The following is a 15439-nucleotide window of genomic DNA, read 5'->3' on the forward strand; positions in this document are numbered from 1 at the left end:
TTGTCTTTGGCGTCTGTTTGGGCAAGGATGGCTGGACTAGCATCTACCGTAATGATGGTGTGCCACTCTGGGCGAAAGTATGCCAGTTGGCGGTTGTTGTTCAGACTCTCCTTTATGGTTGTGAATGCAACTTGGCAGGGTGTGTCCCAGATGAAAGGTTGGTCCTTTTTTAGGAGGGTGCGGAATGGGTCAGTGATTGTGGCATAGTTTGGGAGGTAGCACGCACAGTACCCCGCCATCCCTAGGAAAGAGCGCTGTTCCGCCGCTGTTGTGGGGGCTTGGAGGTCGGTAATGGCCATTATTTTGTCGGGGTTAGCTGTAATTCCTTTGTTTGAGAATATGTGCCCGAAGAACTTGAGGCTAGTCTTATTGATGTCACATTTAAGTTCATTTAGTGTCAGTCCCGCTTCTTGGAGATTCTTCCAAACGGCTATTAGGGCTTTGCCGTGCTGTTCTTGGTCCTTCCCAAAGATCACAAAGATCAGAATATCATCACTGTAGTTTAGGGCATTCATTTCCGATGATATCAGGTGTCTTATTGTCTCTTGAAAGATCTCTGCGGCGGATGATATACCAAAGTTCATCCGCTTGTATCTAAACAGCCCGTCATGCCTCGCAAAGGTGGTGATGGGTCTTGAGTCTGGGTCCAGGACGAGCTGGTGGTAGCCCTGATTGAGGTCTAGTTTCGAAAAGTGCCTCACCTGATTTAACCTAATAAGCATGTCTTCCAGGCTTGGGCCTGGGTGTCTCTCCCTTTGGTAGGCGGTGTTTGGGATGCGCATATCGACGCATATGCGTAGGCGTCCATTGTCTTTGGGCACTATCACTATTGGAGATACCCATGGCGTTGGTCCTTCTGCCTTCTCTATGATATCATTGAGGAGGAGGAGATGGATCTCCTTTGACACTTGTTACTGAAGGTGGAAACCCACTTTACGGGGGTGCTGTGGCACTGGTGTGATGTCGGGGTTGATGTGAAGTTTGATGGCCGAGTGTTTTAGCATTCCTACTCCCTCGAATAGTTTGGGGAACTGATCTTTGAGGTCTCCTTTCGCGAGGGGTCGGCATGTTATTGTCATGATGATTTCATGGGTTGATGGGTGTCCCTCTATGACTTCCGATTGGTAATATTGTAGGTCAATCAGTGCCAGGGCACTGGCCGTTCGGTTGCTGAGGAGACAGCGACCTATGGAAGGACTCTTTATGACATGAATCGTGGAAGTCACCGTGAGGTTGCAATGTGCCAGGTCACATTGAAATTGCCCTCTTGATGTCATGGGCAGGGCCGCTCCCCATTGGAAGATGTGTGTTCTGGATTCTCGTAGGAGGTGTAAGGGTGCAATATCACGGTATAGGTCTTCATTCATGACGTTTACCGTCGCTCCTGTGTCAATGACAAACTTGTTCCTGGTGTTCCCCATTTGTATCGTCACCCTGGGAGCTGAAGTGTCTTCAACGTCAACGCTGAGGAGACGGACGTATTCCCTGTCGTATCCATCTTGCAAGTATGAGTTTGTTCGCCTTCCCCTAGCTGATATCTTGGTGGGGAGTTGGTGTATGGGCCTATGTCCTGTTCATGAGGAGGCAGGGGGTCCCTCAGGTATGTTGTCCCATATTCCAATGTTTGCATTGGGTCTCGTTGGCGGATGTCGTATAGTTCATGATCTTTCCTGTCTGGTTCAATCTGGAGTCCCTCTAGTGTCCTCACAGTGTTCGGGCGTTGATAGGAGTCAATGGGGTATGTTGCATTTCTTTCTGCAGGGCGTTGTTGTTCCATGTGCGTCTCCATTGTGCGGCTGGCAGTACGTTGGCGAGTTGAAATCCCCTCTGGGAGTTGTTCCTTGCACATCACCTGAAAGTGGTTTTCCATTCTGCATCCTAGGCAGCGCTGGCCAATGGCAGGGCACGGTCCTCTGTGTGGGTACTCGAACCCACAGCGGTAGCATTGACGGTCGCTCTGGGTCCATTGAGCAGAGTATCTGGGAGTTGTTCTGTTTTGCGAGGCCAGGTATCGAGCGTATGGGCTTACGGCTGCGATGATGTCGCCCTTTTTTGGATTTTCAATAGCTGCGGCCTGGACATCCACTATTTCGTATACTCTGGCCAAGTGCAGTACTTCTTTTAGGGAAAGGGGCTTTTTTAGGAGGTGTTTCCTGAACATGGAAGATATGCACCCTTCTATTATGCGTAGCCTGGTCGCTTTGTCATCGTTAAAGTTGGCAAAGTCGCACTTTGTTATCTTTCTTTGAAGGCGGATGACGAATTCTCCTATGGATTCATGAGGGAGTTGACCACATTGTTTGAAAGTGTACCGCTCATAGTCACGATTGGGTGAGATGACAATTTTCTCATTGATGGCGTGTAGGAGTTTTGCATATGTGGTGCGGTCCTGTGGGGGAATCGTGCGTATGATGTTTTTCATTTCTCTCCCTGCAACGTTGGTGAAGATGCTGAGTATGTTGGGGGGTTCTTATGTGCCAATGGCACCTACGAAATCCTCGAATTCTTCTACCCACTCTTCCCATCGCTGACCCTGGTCGTGATGTGGGTTCAGTGTGAATGGCGCGGGGCTCCTCATTAAGCTGGCGTGGGAGGAGGGTGCTCCTGTTAGTGGCGGTTGGGCGTTTGCGTCTGCTGTATCTGGAGCCGACATGCTGGTGTTGCTGAATGTGGTGTCTTTGGTGACTTTTAGGTCACAGTTGCCAAATGGGCGAGGTGGTGTGTTCCATTCCTTTGATCAGAGGCGCCGTTTCTCACGTGTGCATGTGGCGCCACTTATTGACTGCACCGGGGCGTGTGTCCCTTCTAGCAATTGTCTTTTGCTGGTCGGTCTGGGTATGGCCACTGTTTATATTGGGCCCTTTTCTCTTTTTTTTTCCGTAGTGTCACATAATGGGAGACGCGGGTTAATTGGTGCTGGGCCCCATGCTTATCGTTGCCGCAGTTAAGGGGTGGAAGACACGGGTAATTACAATCTGCGTTTAGTGTCCTTTCCCAGCCCCTGCAGAGCTCCTTACTTGTTGGCGGATGTATCCGCGGCAGTCTGTCTTACTCTCTCTCTCGTGGGTGGGCGGGATATCTCAGCCGGGCCTGCTGCATGGTCGGGGTGCAGCAGCGGCATTCTCTTCTGCTCCGGTTGAAGTCCGTCGCTGTAGTGAGGCGCACAGGCCTCGGCTTCGGGCACACGGGCCCTCGAGGTCAGTCAGGTAGGTGTCTCCTTACCCTCTGTAGGGGTGCATGGGCCTCCTTGATCAGCCGGGCACACGGGCTTCTGGAATCCGGCGGGTATGCTGGTCCTCCTTCTCTGCAGGGCACGCTGGCCCACCTCCTTGCTGGTCTGCGTGTTTGTTCGCACTGCTGGGCACACGGGCCCTCCTGGACTGCTGGGCGCTTGGGTCCACCGCTGCTGGGCTCACGGCCCTCCACTGCTGCCATTACACAGAGGTTCGTGTCAGCCTCGTCGCCAGTTGTTGGGGGTTCTCAGCACTCATCAGCTGGCATGCATACAAGAGAAGGATGGAGCCACCGTTCGTATCAACCTTCTTTATTCACTCTTACATATTAACTGCCTCCCCCCTTCTCTGGCCCCTCCCCTTCCGCCCTCTTCCCGCCTTGGTGTCTGTGTGTGTCCTTAAAAGAGCTGCGTCCCTTTTAACCACATGCAACAACAGCCTTCTTTAAAATATCAGTTGAATACTGCAGTCCAAACTCCATATGCATTAGATCACATGCAGTTGCTTTAGGAAATCCTAGAGTCTCTTAGCGAACCTGGTTTCCTCCACTTGGATTGATTTGTTGTTCCATCCTTCCCAGATTCTTGTACCATGTGCTATTACGCTCCTTGTTTTGGCCTTGTGTGATTTCATGACGGGCGGTAGATTCTTTGGATCGCCTTAATAAATGGATTATGCTCTCATTAGTCTGGGCTGAGAAAACACCCTTTTTATTGTTGGCCGAGCTGGCATTTGATGAAAGATGGTACAAGCCTATTCGCTTGCAGCAAACTCATCGTTCCTCTGCTACTGCGCAGTTCAAGGCATGCGGTTTGTTCGCTTCCTGTCGATTGCTGTGCATATGCAGAAGTGGAGGGAGATGGGCGAGCAAAGTAAGGAGGGGGACTGGGGTTCATTCTGTGTCTGTGTGCGTGTATGTGTGAGTGTATGTAAGTATGTGTGAGAGTGATAGGGGGAAGGAGAGTGGGGAGGAGGGAGAATGGAAAGGGGACAGAGAGTGGGCCGGGGTCATTGGGGGTGTCCCCTGCAAAGTAAAGGTTAGGGCGGGGGGAAGGAGGGCAGGGGAGACAGCAGGGGTTGCATGAGTGTCCCCTGGAAAGGAGGAGGGTAAGGAGGAAGCATGCAAGGTAAATGATGTTTCCCCCGCAGCACCGAACATGGACTGGGTGCACCAGGTTTCGAGCAAACCGGCATTTGGGGAAACATCATAGAACCGAAAAGACAATGGGGGTCATTACGAGTATGGTGGTAGGGACTTAATGGCACCATTAAGGATGGCGGTGGCGTTAAGCCCCTACCGCCAAATTCCGAGGTCCCTTAGCGGGTCCCAGAAGGAACGGCTGGTCTGACCAGCCGTTCTTTGCGGGACCCATTAAGGGACCTCGGAGCTAATAACGGGCACGAAATTTGCGGGCCCGTTATTAGCGCCTTCCCCATTCCCATTGAGCCCTATGGGGGCTCAAATGGGAATGGGGAATGGTTTACTGAATGGGGATTTACCGGGTCTGCATAGGTCGGAATGTCCTGTTAAGTCCCCATTCAGTGAGACCGGACCCGGACGCGGATTTGGAGGCAGCCATGGCTAACTCCAAACTCGTAATGACCCCCAATGCTCAGTTAGGAAAAACTCTAGAAGTTTGTGGCCTTTGATATTTGTACAAATATCTGAATTTTCTAAGACCCCTAAGTCATTGCTACTAATATAAGGGGTGTGGGTTTCAAACTAAATGAAGCCGCACATTCGACAAACTTGGAAACTAGCCTTGAAAGGCCAGTCTCATGCCCGTTAGAAATACCAAACATGTGTTCTTGCATTTTAAGTGAAAAGCACAAGTGCCCTTCCAAATCAAAATGTCATTGTGACCATCACAACACTCAACCTGATTTGTGAGGGATCTAGTAAAAGCAGTAAATTACTATTACTGTAAATTCAACAGATACACTCAAAGGGTTTATTAGCTAGATGACTAGCTTGCTCATTCATCACTGAGAATATCATGTGACAAAGCACAACATTGCAATGTATACCCTTTATTTTTGCATGTATGTATTTATTTGATTTTGTTTTTATTTTGCTTGCCTTTTGCATTGATTACATTTGATGTGTTTATGTGGAGCTCCCGCTGTCAGACGTGGGTCTGACAGTACTCACAGGACAAAGGTGGTTGAATAGCGGGAGAGACTCCACAGTCACCTCTGCAAATTAGCATATGATTGCTGTTGTTGCAGCACTTAGTGTTGAGGAGTGCCTTTTAAAAGAGGTTACCGACTAAGAGAGTGGTGTGGCCAAGAAGAAGGTCTGTTATTCGTTTAAGACCTCCTCTGGCTAGAGATGAGGCAATGCCGCTGACATCTAGTAATAGACCCTCCTTTTGATTGTTTAGTATATAGTTGGGCAAGAAGAACGCCATGAGGTTATTGCAAAGTTGCTTTGAATGGACTCTACTAAGAAAAGAAAGTTCACTTAGATGCTGAACAATCAAATAGGGTACAAAAGGAAACAAATGTGTTTTCTTGCACTCTCTAGGAATTTTTTATTGGAAAAGAAGAATTGTAGCAAAACAAATTCTGTCGATGCAGCGAAAAGCGATGGCATGTCCTTTGCTGTTTTTGCCTCTAGTAGATTTTTCCAGTTTCTCTCCAGATATCTTTGCATTTTACAGTTTGCATCTGTTGCAGTTCATATAGGTTCCAGGGTTGGTAAATGACTCGGGGTGTGTGGGTTAGGAACACAGAATGGGGACTAGATTGTGGTGGCTTTTTGTATTGGATATGCTTGACGCCAAAGGCTGAAGGGGGCATTAAGGGGTAAATGCGGTACAAGCAGCGGAGATATGCAAGGGGATAAGGGTTAAGGTTGATGTAAACCATGAAAGCTACATATAGGCCTACATACATGAGAATGGGGAAGATAGGTCAGATGGAGTTACAGGACACAATGGACTAGCAAGACAAGCATCAGAATGGGTGCAATAAATTGCAATGCAGAAAACACGGGTAAGGGACAGGAAAGACAGAAAATGAGGCATGTCATTGGGGGACATAATCAGCTTAAACTCAATTAGGGAACATTGCAAAGCAAAAAACACATAGCAAGAAGGATCAGGAAGACAAAATGAAAACTGAAAAATTGAAAAACCTTTTGAGGCGTACATAAAAAAAGCCAATGTATGGTCTCCTGGAACTTGCAGTCATTGTCTTTCAGTGGTGACAAATTAGGGGATTTAAATATCCACAAACTATTCATACTGTCTCCCTTTTTTCTTCTGCTTGCCCTGAGCAGTAGTCTGAAGATTTGATTTCATTTGATATTGTTGCAATTGATTTTTCTTTCCATAGATGACTAAGAGGTCCTTTGGGGCCAACGGATGTATAATGTGGCCACCTTCCTAAAAAGTAAAGCATAGGTGAGTGTAGGCCTGAGGTCGAGACAGGTCAGAGTCAGGGCGAGGACTACATGCCACAGATTTAGCAATGTGGGCTTCATGGTTCCTTTTTAGGATGTACCACAGAGAAAAGTCTTAGGTTAAAACTGATTTTATTTAACACACAAAGGTTCTTTCCTGGGTCAATCTCTAATGGTAAAGTGTGAGGAACCGTTCCAGAAGTATTAGAGTTTCCTTACAAAGGTCACAAGATTTGCGATACATGCCTGTACCCCAGAGACTCAAAGATACCCACTCGCAATTTCTTAAAGCTTGTTTTTCATTTTTGGTGGGATATGGCAACCTTCAATGCCCCTTGTAGCTCCCATAGATGCTGTTTTTTTGAAGTAGCAGCTGATGTCTCCAGTCCACCTTGTGTTGATGTCTCCACCCAACCTCCTCCTGATGCATCTGCCATTCTCACTTACTACTCATTCTCTCATTCTCATTACTACTGACTTCTGCAATTGTATTAGCTCTCCACTCTTGCTTCTCCACTCTTCTTGGCTGCTTACTCTCTGTTCTCTCCTCCTTTCCCTTCTCCCTTTTCCTATCTCCTCCCCTTACTTTCTTCTATGCACTTACTCTATCAGAATTGTCCCTGGACCTAATATGATTGCAACCTCGTCTGTTTCCTCCATCCTCCCATTACTGTTTTTTTCCTCCCAACCCCACCCAGCACTATCTGAAATGTCGTCAGGCCTAGTATCATAGTCGCTTGTTTTATTCCTCCCCTTCCTTTCTGCACCCCTCTCCCTCACCTTTTGTTTTTCTCCGGCTCTACCAGAAATGTCGTCATGCCTAGTACGGTAGTCGCCTGTCTGTTTCCATTTCCTTCGCATTCCCCCCCTCCCTTCCTTATCTATGTCTTAGCTCTTGCACTATCTGAAATGTCATCAGGCCGAGCACGATAGTTAATTTCACATCCTTACTGTTCATACACATTGTGTATAGGTGCTATATAAATAAACTATTATATCATATCATATCAAACCCCCTCCTCTCTCCACTCTTCCTCCAAACTCCTTCCATGCTCTCCAACTTGCTCCAAACACCTGCTTCCAGCTCCTGCTCTAAACACCCACACTGCCAGGCTTGAACTCTAATTTTATAGAGCCCTGGAACCCCTCCTCTTAGGATGAACTTTCTCTGAGGAAGGTATGCAGCTGGAAAGGTAAATTGAGGAGATGCTCTGATTAGCTACCTGCAATTACTTCATCTGTGTTTTATTCAGGCTTCTAAGACCGGGCCAAGTATTTAGAGGGCTCATCCGACATTTTCTACTTTCCTCACTGGTGCAGTTTCTTCCTGTGTTTGTGGTTTGAGGAGGTGTTTAATGAAGGTGAGCATAGGAAAAGCATCTTTGAATTTGCTGCGGTTCACTGAAAGAGCTCTGGCAATTCACGGTGCTGGGAAATAAACACACCATCAGCATGCTTGCGCAGCGAGTGTCGCTGAAAAGTGTAACACAGCTCTGAAATCTGCCCAGACTCAATATAGCAAAGAAAACATTCAGGGTGCTTCTAATGTCTGAAAAGGGCCACGATGTTAGTGTTCCCAAAAACTATTTGTACTCTATATGTTTTCATTGTTCCCAGAGGTCTGTGTCCTTACATGGAAAGTGTCAACAACTGAATTGGTTCCCTGTATGTACGAAATGCTTATTTTTGAGGACAGGGGAAAGATGGTATATTTGCCTTATTTCATTTTCCACTGCACCTTTGGACCTTTTAGTTTCCCTTAATTAGAGAGTGTCCTTGTCACCCTCTGGGGTTTGCGAAAAGAGGTATTCTGCTACCAAGTGCGTATTTAAAGTGTTTTTTTTAATTACAGCACACCTTTAACTTATGGGTATTCCGTGGTCCGTTCTCAGTCCTGGTTGTTGTTGCTTCACAACAAGGAAAGACCCACTTCTTCCGGCTCCCTCGATTGTGGCGTTCCGCACTTACCCTAGCTGGACCATGCAGGTTTACCTACTCCCTCGGTGGCGGCCTTCTGCGCCTACAACCACCCGTTCATGCAGGTTTAATCGCTCCCTCGGTGGCGGCGTTCTGCATCAATAGTCACCTGTTCCTGCCGGTTTAACCTCTCCCTCGGTGGTGGCGTTCCACATTTAGCATGACCTGTTCAGGCAGGCTCAACTACCCCCTCGGTGGTGGCGTTCCGCATTTACAAATAGTTGGGTTATGCCTTATCAATTCCCTGTCAGCCTATTTTCTTACGGACTTTCCATGTGCGTTCAGTAGGCTCACCGAAATGCTTCACAGGGGGCGTCCTTCTCTGTCTTCTCCCCTCCTCCTCGCTTTTCCTTACATCTTCCCTCCTGCAGCCCAGACACACCCGCCAAAAGGGGAAAGGAAACAAGGCTCTCTGCATCTGCTGCAGTTGCTGCAGTACTTCCGTTAGGGCTTTCACTATGGCTTCCATGGTGTTCTCTTCTCAATCCCACCACTGCCATCACTTGTCACCCTCTGGGGTTTGTGAGAAGAAGTACTCTGATACCAAGAGCGTTTTTAACGTGTTTTTTTTAATTACAGCACACCTTTAACTTATGGGTATCCCATGGTCCGTTCTCAGTCCTGGTCATTGTTGCTTCACAATGACTATATCCTCCCCAGTCCCTCTTTCAATTAACTGAGAGGGTGTCCCCTTAAGAAGGAAATACCCACTTCTTTTATGCCAGAGGCTCCCTCAGTGGCGGCGTTCCGCACTTACCCTAGCTGGACCGTGCAGGTTTACCTACTCCCTCGGTGGCAGCCTTCCGTGCCTACAATCACCCGTTCATGCATGTTTAATCGCTCCCTCGGTGGCGGCGTTCTGCATCAGTAGTCACCTGTTCCTGCTGGTTTAACCTCTCCTTCGGTGGCAGCGTTCCGCATTTAGCATAGCCTGTTCAGGCAGGCTCAACTTCTCCCTCGGAGGCGGCGTTCCGCATTTAGCATAGCCTGTTCATGCAGTTTCAACTTCTCCCTCGGCGGCGGCATTCCGTATTTACAAATAGTTGGGCTCTGTCTTGTCAACCCCCTTTCTGCCTGTTTTATTACAGTCTTTTCATGCGCGTTCAGTAGGCCCACAGAAATGCATCACTGGCGGCGTCCTTTTCCGTCTCCTCCCCTCCTCCTTGCTCTTCCTGGTATCTTCCCTCCGGCAGCCCAGACACACCCACCAACAGGGGAAAAGAAACAGGGCTCTCATTAATATAATGTTTATCCCAACGTTCACACCTGTGCTGGACTCGCCACTTTCTCGCTGTCCTGCCAGCCACACCCCCTCCAGATTAACCCCTGTCTCGACTGTCTCTCGCATGCTGTGCTCCCTGGTTCTGGTGGACTGTCACTCTCCTAACGGTGCTCTGCCACTGCATCTTCAAAGTCCTCAAATGGTTTCATATTACTCTCTCATGCCCGGAGTCCATTATCCACTATCTCTGGGAGGCACATGGCCTCCTTGACCACCTCAATAGATGTCAGTAGAGTTAGGCAGGAAACCTTGTCACAGATATCCTCTTTGATTTCCTCTCAATTGTTTTGTTTTTTTTACATTTTCTACACACGTTATTAGAATATGGGTCATTAATGAGGGGCAACACAATTGACCATTACAAGCGGTGCATGAGGCTGCAAGTAAGCATTGCCTTGCCCACACATTATGTGCAAAGGTGTGCTTGGAATGAGAAAGCTTCACATAGATAACGTTGACGGGCAATGGAGTGATTTGTTTAGTTATTTGTATACTTTTGAAACTACCTTATAGTACTCGAATTGCTCAACTGTTTCAGCAAGTGTAATTAAGGTTGGATTCTGGTACTGAATTAAGCGGGATTCCAGTGAGACGAATAGTGCCATTTTCTTCTCTAATTGAAGTTGCTTGTGTAGGTCTAGCAGTTGAAATGCACTGAATATTGTTGCTCATGGTGTGCTGGCAGTTATTTTAGATTTGGCCATTTGGTGTCATCAGGGTCTGTAACCTAAATTCTGCCACGGCAAAGAGAAGGGAAGACCTCTGGCCCTTCTCTCCCAGCCTAGCCTGTTTGGTCGCACATCCGTCTTCGCTTTTGACCTAATCAATGCCTCCTGAATAGGAAGCTCAGGTTATATTTTCTTGCTATAAAAGGCTAAGGATCATTATACTTCTATAGCCTACTTCCAAGCAGGGCACCACCCTGTCTCACTGTGAACTTAAATAAAGTCGAGCAAGACAAGACATGGAAAACACTCTGAATAATAATAACATTTTGACATCAAAGTGCCAGACCTTTTTAATTTGACCACTTCATTCCTCTAAGTTTTGTGACCAACAACATTCACCTTTACACACAGTCTATGCTTGAGTATGCCACTCTTGACAACTCAGGAGTGGCATTCGCAGAAGTAACATTATGCAGGCCTCATTACTACCCTAGCGGTACAGAGTGAACAGCGCCGTAAATGGTGCCGGCGCTGTTCACTCTGTACCGCCGCATTACGAGTTCCCCTCGCAGGACACGCCATCTCGTAATGGCCCGTTGTTTGCTCCCTCTCCCATTCCCATTTCAGCCCTGTGGGGGCTGAAATGGGAATGGGGAAGGACCGTATCCGGGTCTTTGGAGGGAGGAATTACCGGGCCTTCTGAACTCGGAATGGCCCGGTAAGTCCTCATTCTGAGGACCCGGACCCCGGCGCGATTTCGGCGGCAGCCATGCCACCAATAGCGGCATGGTTACCGCCGAACTCGCAATGAGGGCCGTGGAGTTTGAACTGCTATACAAAGAACAGAGATGCCCAGGCAAATAAGCCAGCAAACTTTCCAGGCTGGCCGAAGCACACCCTCAAGCCCATCATGCGTCCACTGTGACATTGTGTACTGATTTACAATTCCCCAAATCTGCCTTGGAAACACATCACAATTATCTCAACACTTTAGGACATGCCTGCCGCCTCCTCCCTTTTGCAGAACCATGGTTCACTTAGCGGGACTGACACACCCAGGCTATCACATAACATGTTTTCTTGCTCTGTATGCCTCCTTACCTCCCTGTGTTCGTAGCATCTTTTCCCCACTTTCCCATCGTCTTCCGCACATTTATTGTTCTTTCTTCCAGCAGAGTAAGGTCTGGATACCCTTGTCGAGGGCTAGGCACTCTGATACTACTACAGGGGTGATTTCGTGCAGTATAATAGCATATAAAGATCACACATGATGTCAGTGTGGGTAACCAGTCTGTTTTAGAGTTGGCCTACCTTCCTGACGCGGTTCAGCCATGGTGGTCATAAACAGCTTTTCCCTTAGTTCATAAAACTTCTAGAGCCATGCACTATTTCTTTTCCTTAGTTCCATTTTTTGTTTTTTCCTTGCAAGTACATCAAACTGTGCTCTCAAACCTCTTCTAGGCAAAGTGACATATAGGAATTCTGAATGTAATCGTCACGTAGGGCCTTTTTAAAGCTATGGTGGTAATACCATCTGTTTTAGCAGCCCACATATTACAGCCTTTTTGAGCGAATACTCCTGGCGGCATTTCTAAGGAATAGCACCGGCTATAAATTTCACTGTTACAATGTGCAAAAAGCACCTTGAAATTTAGCCAATAAGTACTTGTGCCGAAGAAGACATGGTAAACATTTTAAAATGTCCCCAGAAATATTTTCATTACAGAGGAAAAAGATTTTCAGGTGGGGCTTAAGAAGGTTGGTGAAAAAGTGAGGCAACCTACTTACCGCCTTTACCATGAAATGCACAAAGCGCTTTGTTTTGCCACATTTGTTCATTAAAAGAAATGTACATTGTTGGTATGATCCATACATGCACATCGATCTTTTCGATTCTGAAGGAGATTATGGAAACTGTCCCCTTTTACAATACATATGTATTGACTGAAATACCGCCTGCATTATTTCAGTGACTGCACACGTTATCCACGTTACGGCAGTATCCCAGCAAATGGGTAGATTTTAAGGATTACTACCGTTGGTAATGGTGATCACTGACTGCGGAAATACACCAAGAAAATCTGACCAAGCTTTACATGTTAAGAAAATCAGTTGATGCATATCAGCACATGGGAGCCATTCCTGACTGGGTCTCAGCGAATCAGAATGTTTGGAATGCAGGCAGTAACTACTGATAGTGACTGCATGTGCGACATTCTAACTTCAGAAGTAGCCAGGAAAAAGCAGAATCCATGTATCTGCATTCAGGACACGGCAATGCAATTACACAGCAAGACCTTTTTCAACAAGACACTCCAATGTAATTTAACACAACAACGTGAAAGTTAAAACATAGAACAATTTTGTCACTTTTGTAAAGAAATATTGCTCACTTTAACATTACACCTAATGTAAACTCTTGTTAAAACTGTTCCAGTACAACCAAGTTTACAATTAAAAAGGTTACCTTATGGAGACAACATAGGTATTTAAATATTTAAAAAATAAACCAAATTTAATTTAAGATCATGTTGTGTGTACTGTACTCATTATTAAGCTAACATATGTTTCTTCACTAACAAAACTCCAAAACATTTATGGCTACTAGGACCATGTGCTAATAGCCATATTGACCTCGTAAGGGGTCAATATCAATTGGGACAATGACCTGAAACACAATTCTGTTGTATAAGGCACCTAACAAATGCTCAATAAAATAAAAATAAATAAACTTATGACCCTCGATTTTGGTCCATAACTTGGGAGTGGGTCATTATCCTGCAATAAGGACCCGTCTCTTGGTCTGTAAGGCTAAGTTAAATGAAGTGAGGCAAGAGACAACATTCTTATTAAAAATACCCATGAAGGATGTGCAGAATGAAGGCCTGATTTACAAAGGCGTTTTTCAAAGCAAGCATTGAAAAATGCTTTCTAAATAAGGCCCATAGTCCCTCTGCTTTTGGCAAATATTCTTTGCTTGAAGTGTTTTTTTTGTATCCCGGAACATGAATTTACCAGTCCAAGTCTTTATTCCCTCTTCCATGTACACAATCCACTACAGCAGCATAGCACCAAATTGTCCCATTTCTTTGCTGCCAATCTGCCGTTGGAGATAAGGACATCATGAGAAATGGGTTTGAATTAGCCACGTTCTTCAGTGTTCTTTTGAAATCATGGGCTTGAGGCCAACTGTTCGGGGGAGCGCGTCCTTTTATCAACTGTTCTGTTATATTTTGTAGATGTGTCTATCTGGCTGCACTTGCGCATCCGGTGTATGCAATAAATAGTGAGAGGTGAATCTTGACCAAGAGTGCCTACTTTCTTTTCTTTGTGTACAAAAGATAAGAAAAATTATTTTCTAAAAAAAATGGATCTTGACATTGTATACTTTCCGTAGCGGGATACGTACAGTTAAAAGTCCCGTTTTTGTGTACAAAATAGTGCATTTTGCATGATATACATTTTTTAAAAAGTACATAATACAGTAATGTGCCTTTGTCTTTAGTGTGTAACTGTCACAGGCATGCCACCGATTGCTACTTCGATCCTGACGTGGAGCAACGTGGAACAAGTATGAACATTCACGGGCAATACCAAGGAGGAGGGGTCTGCATCAACTGTCAGGTAAGAACAAACCAAATCAGAATTGAGGTTAATGCTGTTTGTCAGCATAGAAACGTTCCCCTTCCATACATGCCAACATTTTAACTTTTGTAAGAGGGAGAAAATTGCGCGTGCATTCACTCTCGGATCCGTGTCGCCTTTTACTGGAAATGTTGGGGGCGAGTTAAAAAAAAACGTGCAAGAAAACATAAAACAGTGCATTTAATTATCTAGTGAGGACATTTGCTGCAAATAGAGATCTACCATCACTAAAAACAGTATGCTTACTTGTATCTGGATAGTCAGTTCTGTGATCTAAGAAGCACCCGTCTATAAACATGAAAGATGAGTAATCGACAAAGATATGCTGGCCTTAAAGGGGAGCCTGCTACAGCTGAATGAAGCACAGACGCTCTTACCCAGTCAATGCAAGTTCACAAATCCACGTATAGACTTCAATTCATGTGAGACAGCAGTTACATTGTGAAGGTTCTTATTGTGAAAAATAAGGGAAGCCACTCTTGTGGCCCAGGAAGAGCAAGTCTGTACCTTTGTGAGATGCTGCTCTGAAGAAAGTGAACTGGTGAGAGTAGATTACAGCAGAGACCTATATCCATGTGAGACAGCAGTTCCATTGTGAAGCTTCTCATTGTGAAAAATAAGGGAAGCCACTCTTGTGGCCCAGGAAGAGCAGCAAATTAGTGCATCTTATGAATGTTATGAGGGGACACTGCAACTGTTATAGGAATATTTCTGGATACTGCACAGCACTTTGATGCATTGTATGATGGTGGCAATTTTAGCATTTTAGATAAGATTGAGTTGAGTGGATGATATAGGATGGTTTAAATACTAGTAATACATGAGACTGACGTGGGTTTGTTGTTTGTAGTTTGATTGCTTTCAATGGGCAGCCCACTTGAGTATTTGTTTCTCTAGTGTCTCCTCTTAGGTGTTTGAGGTACAGTTCTATATCCTGCTTGTAAGGGCTATGTATGATGCACTTTTTGCTGCCTGAAGAAAGTCTTTTGGTGGCTGCCATTTGTAACAGACTACATTCTGTGACTTTAATACGTTCAACTTTGTGGCTAGTAGCGTGTTTCTTGTTCCCGTCTTTTCTGTGGAAACAGTGGTTGATGCATGTCCCTCTTTAACATCTTTGCCTTGATTATGTCTGGAATCGGAACAGATTTTCCGCACAGTACTTAAAAGGCCTTCACGGTAGGCATTGTTGTGTGGCAGTAGTAAAACAAACTTTGCCAGTTTTGAT

General features: G+C 45.9%; 1 protein-coding gene across 2 annotated transcripts in view; it reads left to right on the forward strand.

The window, feature by feature from the left end:
• Nucleotides 1-15439, forward strand: part of LAMA3 (laminin subunit alpha 3) — a 1348901-nt gene that overhangs the window by 368951 nt on the left and 964511 nt on the right. For both annotated transcript variants that reach the window (XM_069620910.1, XM_069620909.1), the window contains exon 8: nucleotides 14072-14190. In XM_069620910.1, coding sequence (XP_069477011.1) covers nucleotides 14072-14190 — 119 coding nt within the window. The remainder of the gene's footprint in view (nucleotides 1-14071; nucleotides 14191-15439) is intronic.

The sequence above is a fragment of the Ambystoma mexicanum genome, chromosome 5q, assembly GCF_040938575.1.
Source record: "Ambystoma mexicanum isolate Mex_15411 chromosome 5q, UKY_AmexF1_1, whole genome shotgun sequence".
Lineage (NCBI taxonomy): Eukaryota > Metazoa > Chordata > Amphibia > Caudata > Ambystomatidae > Ambystoma > Ambystoma mexicanum.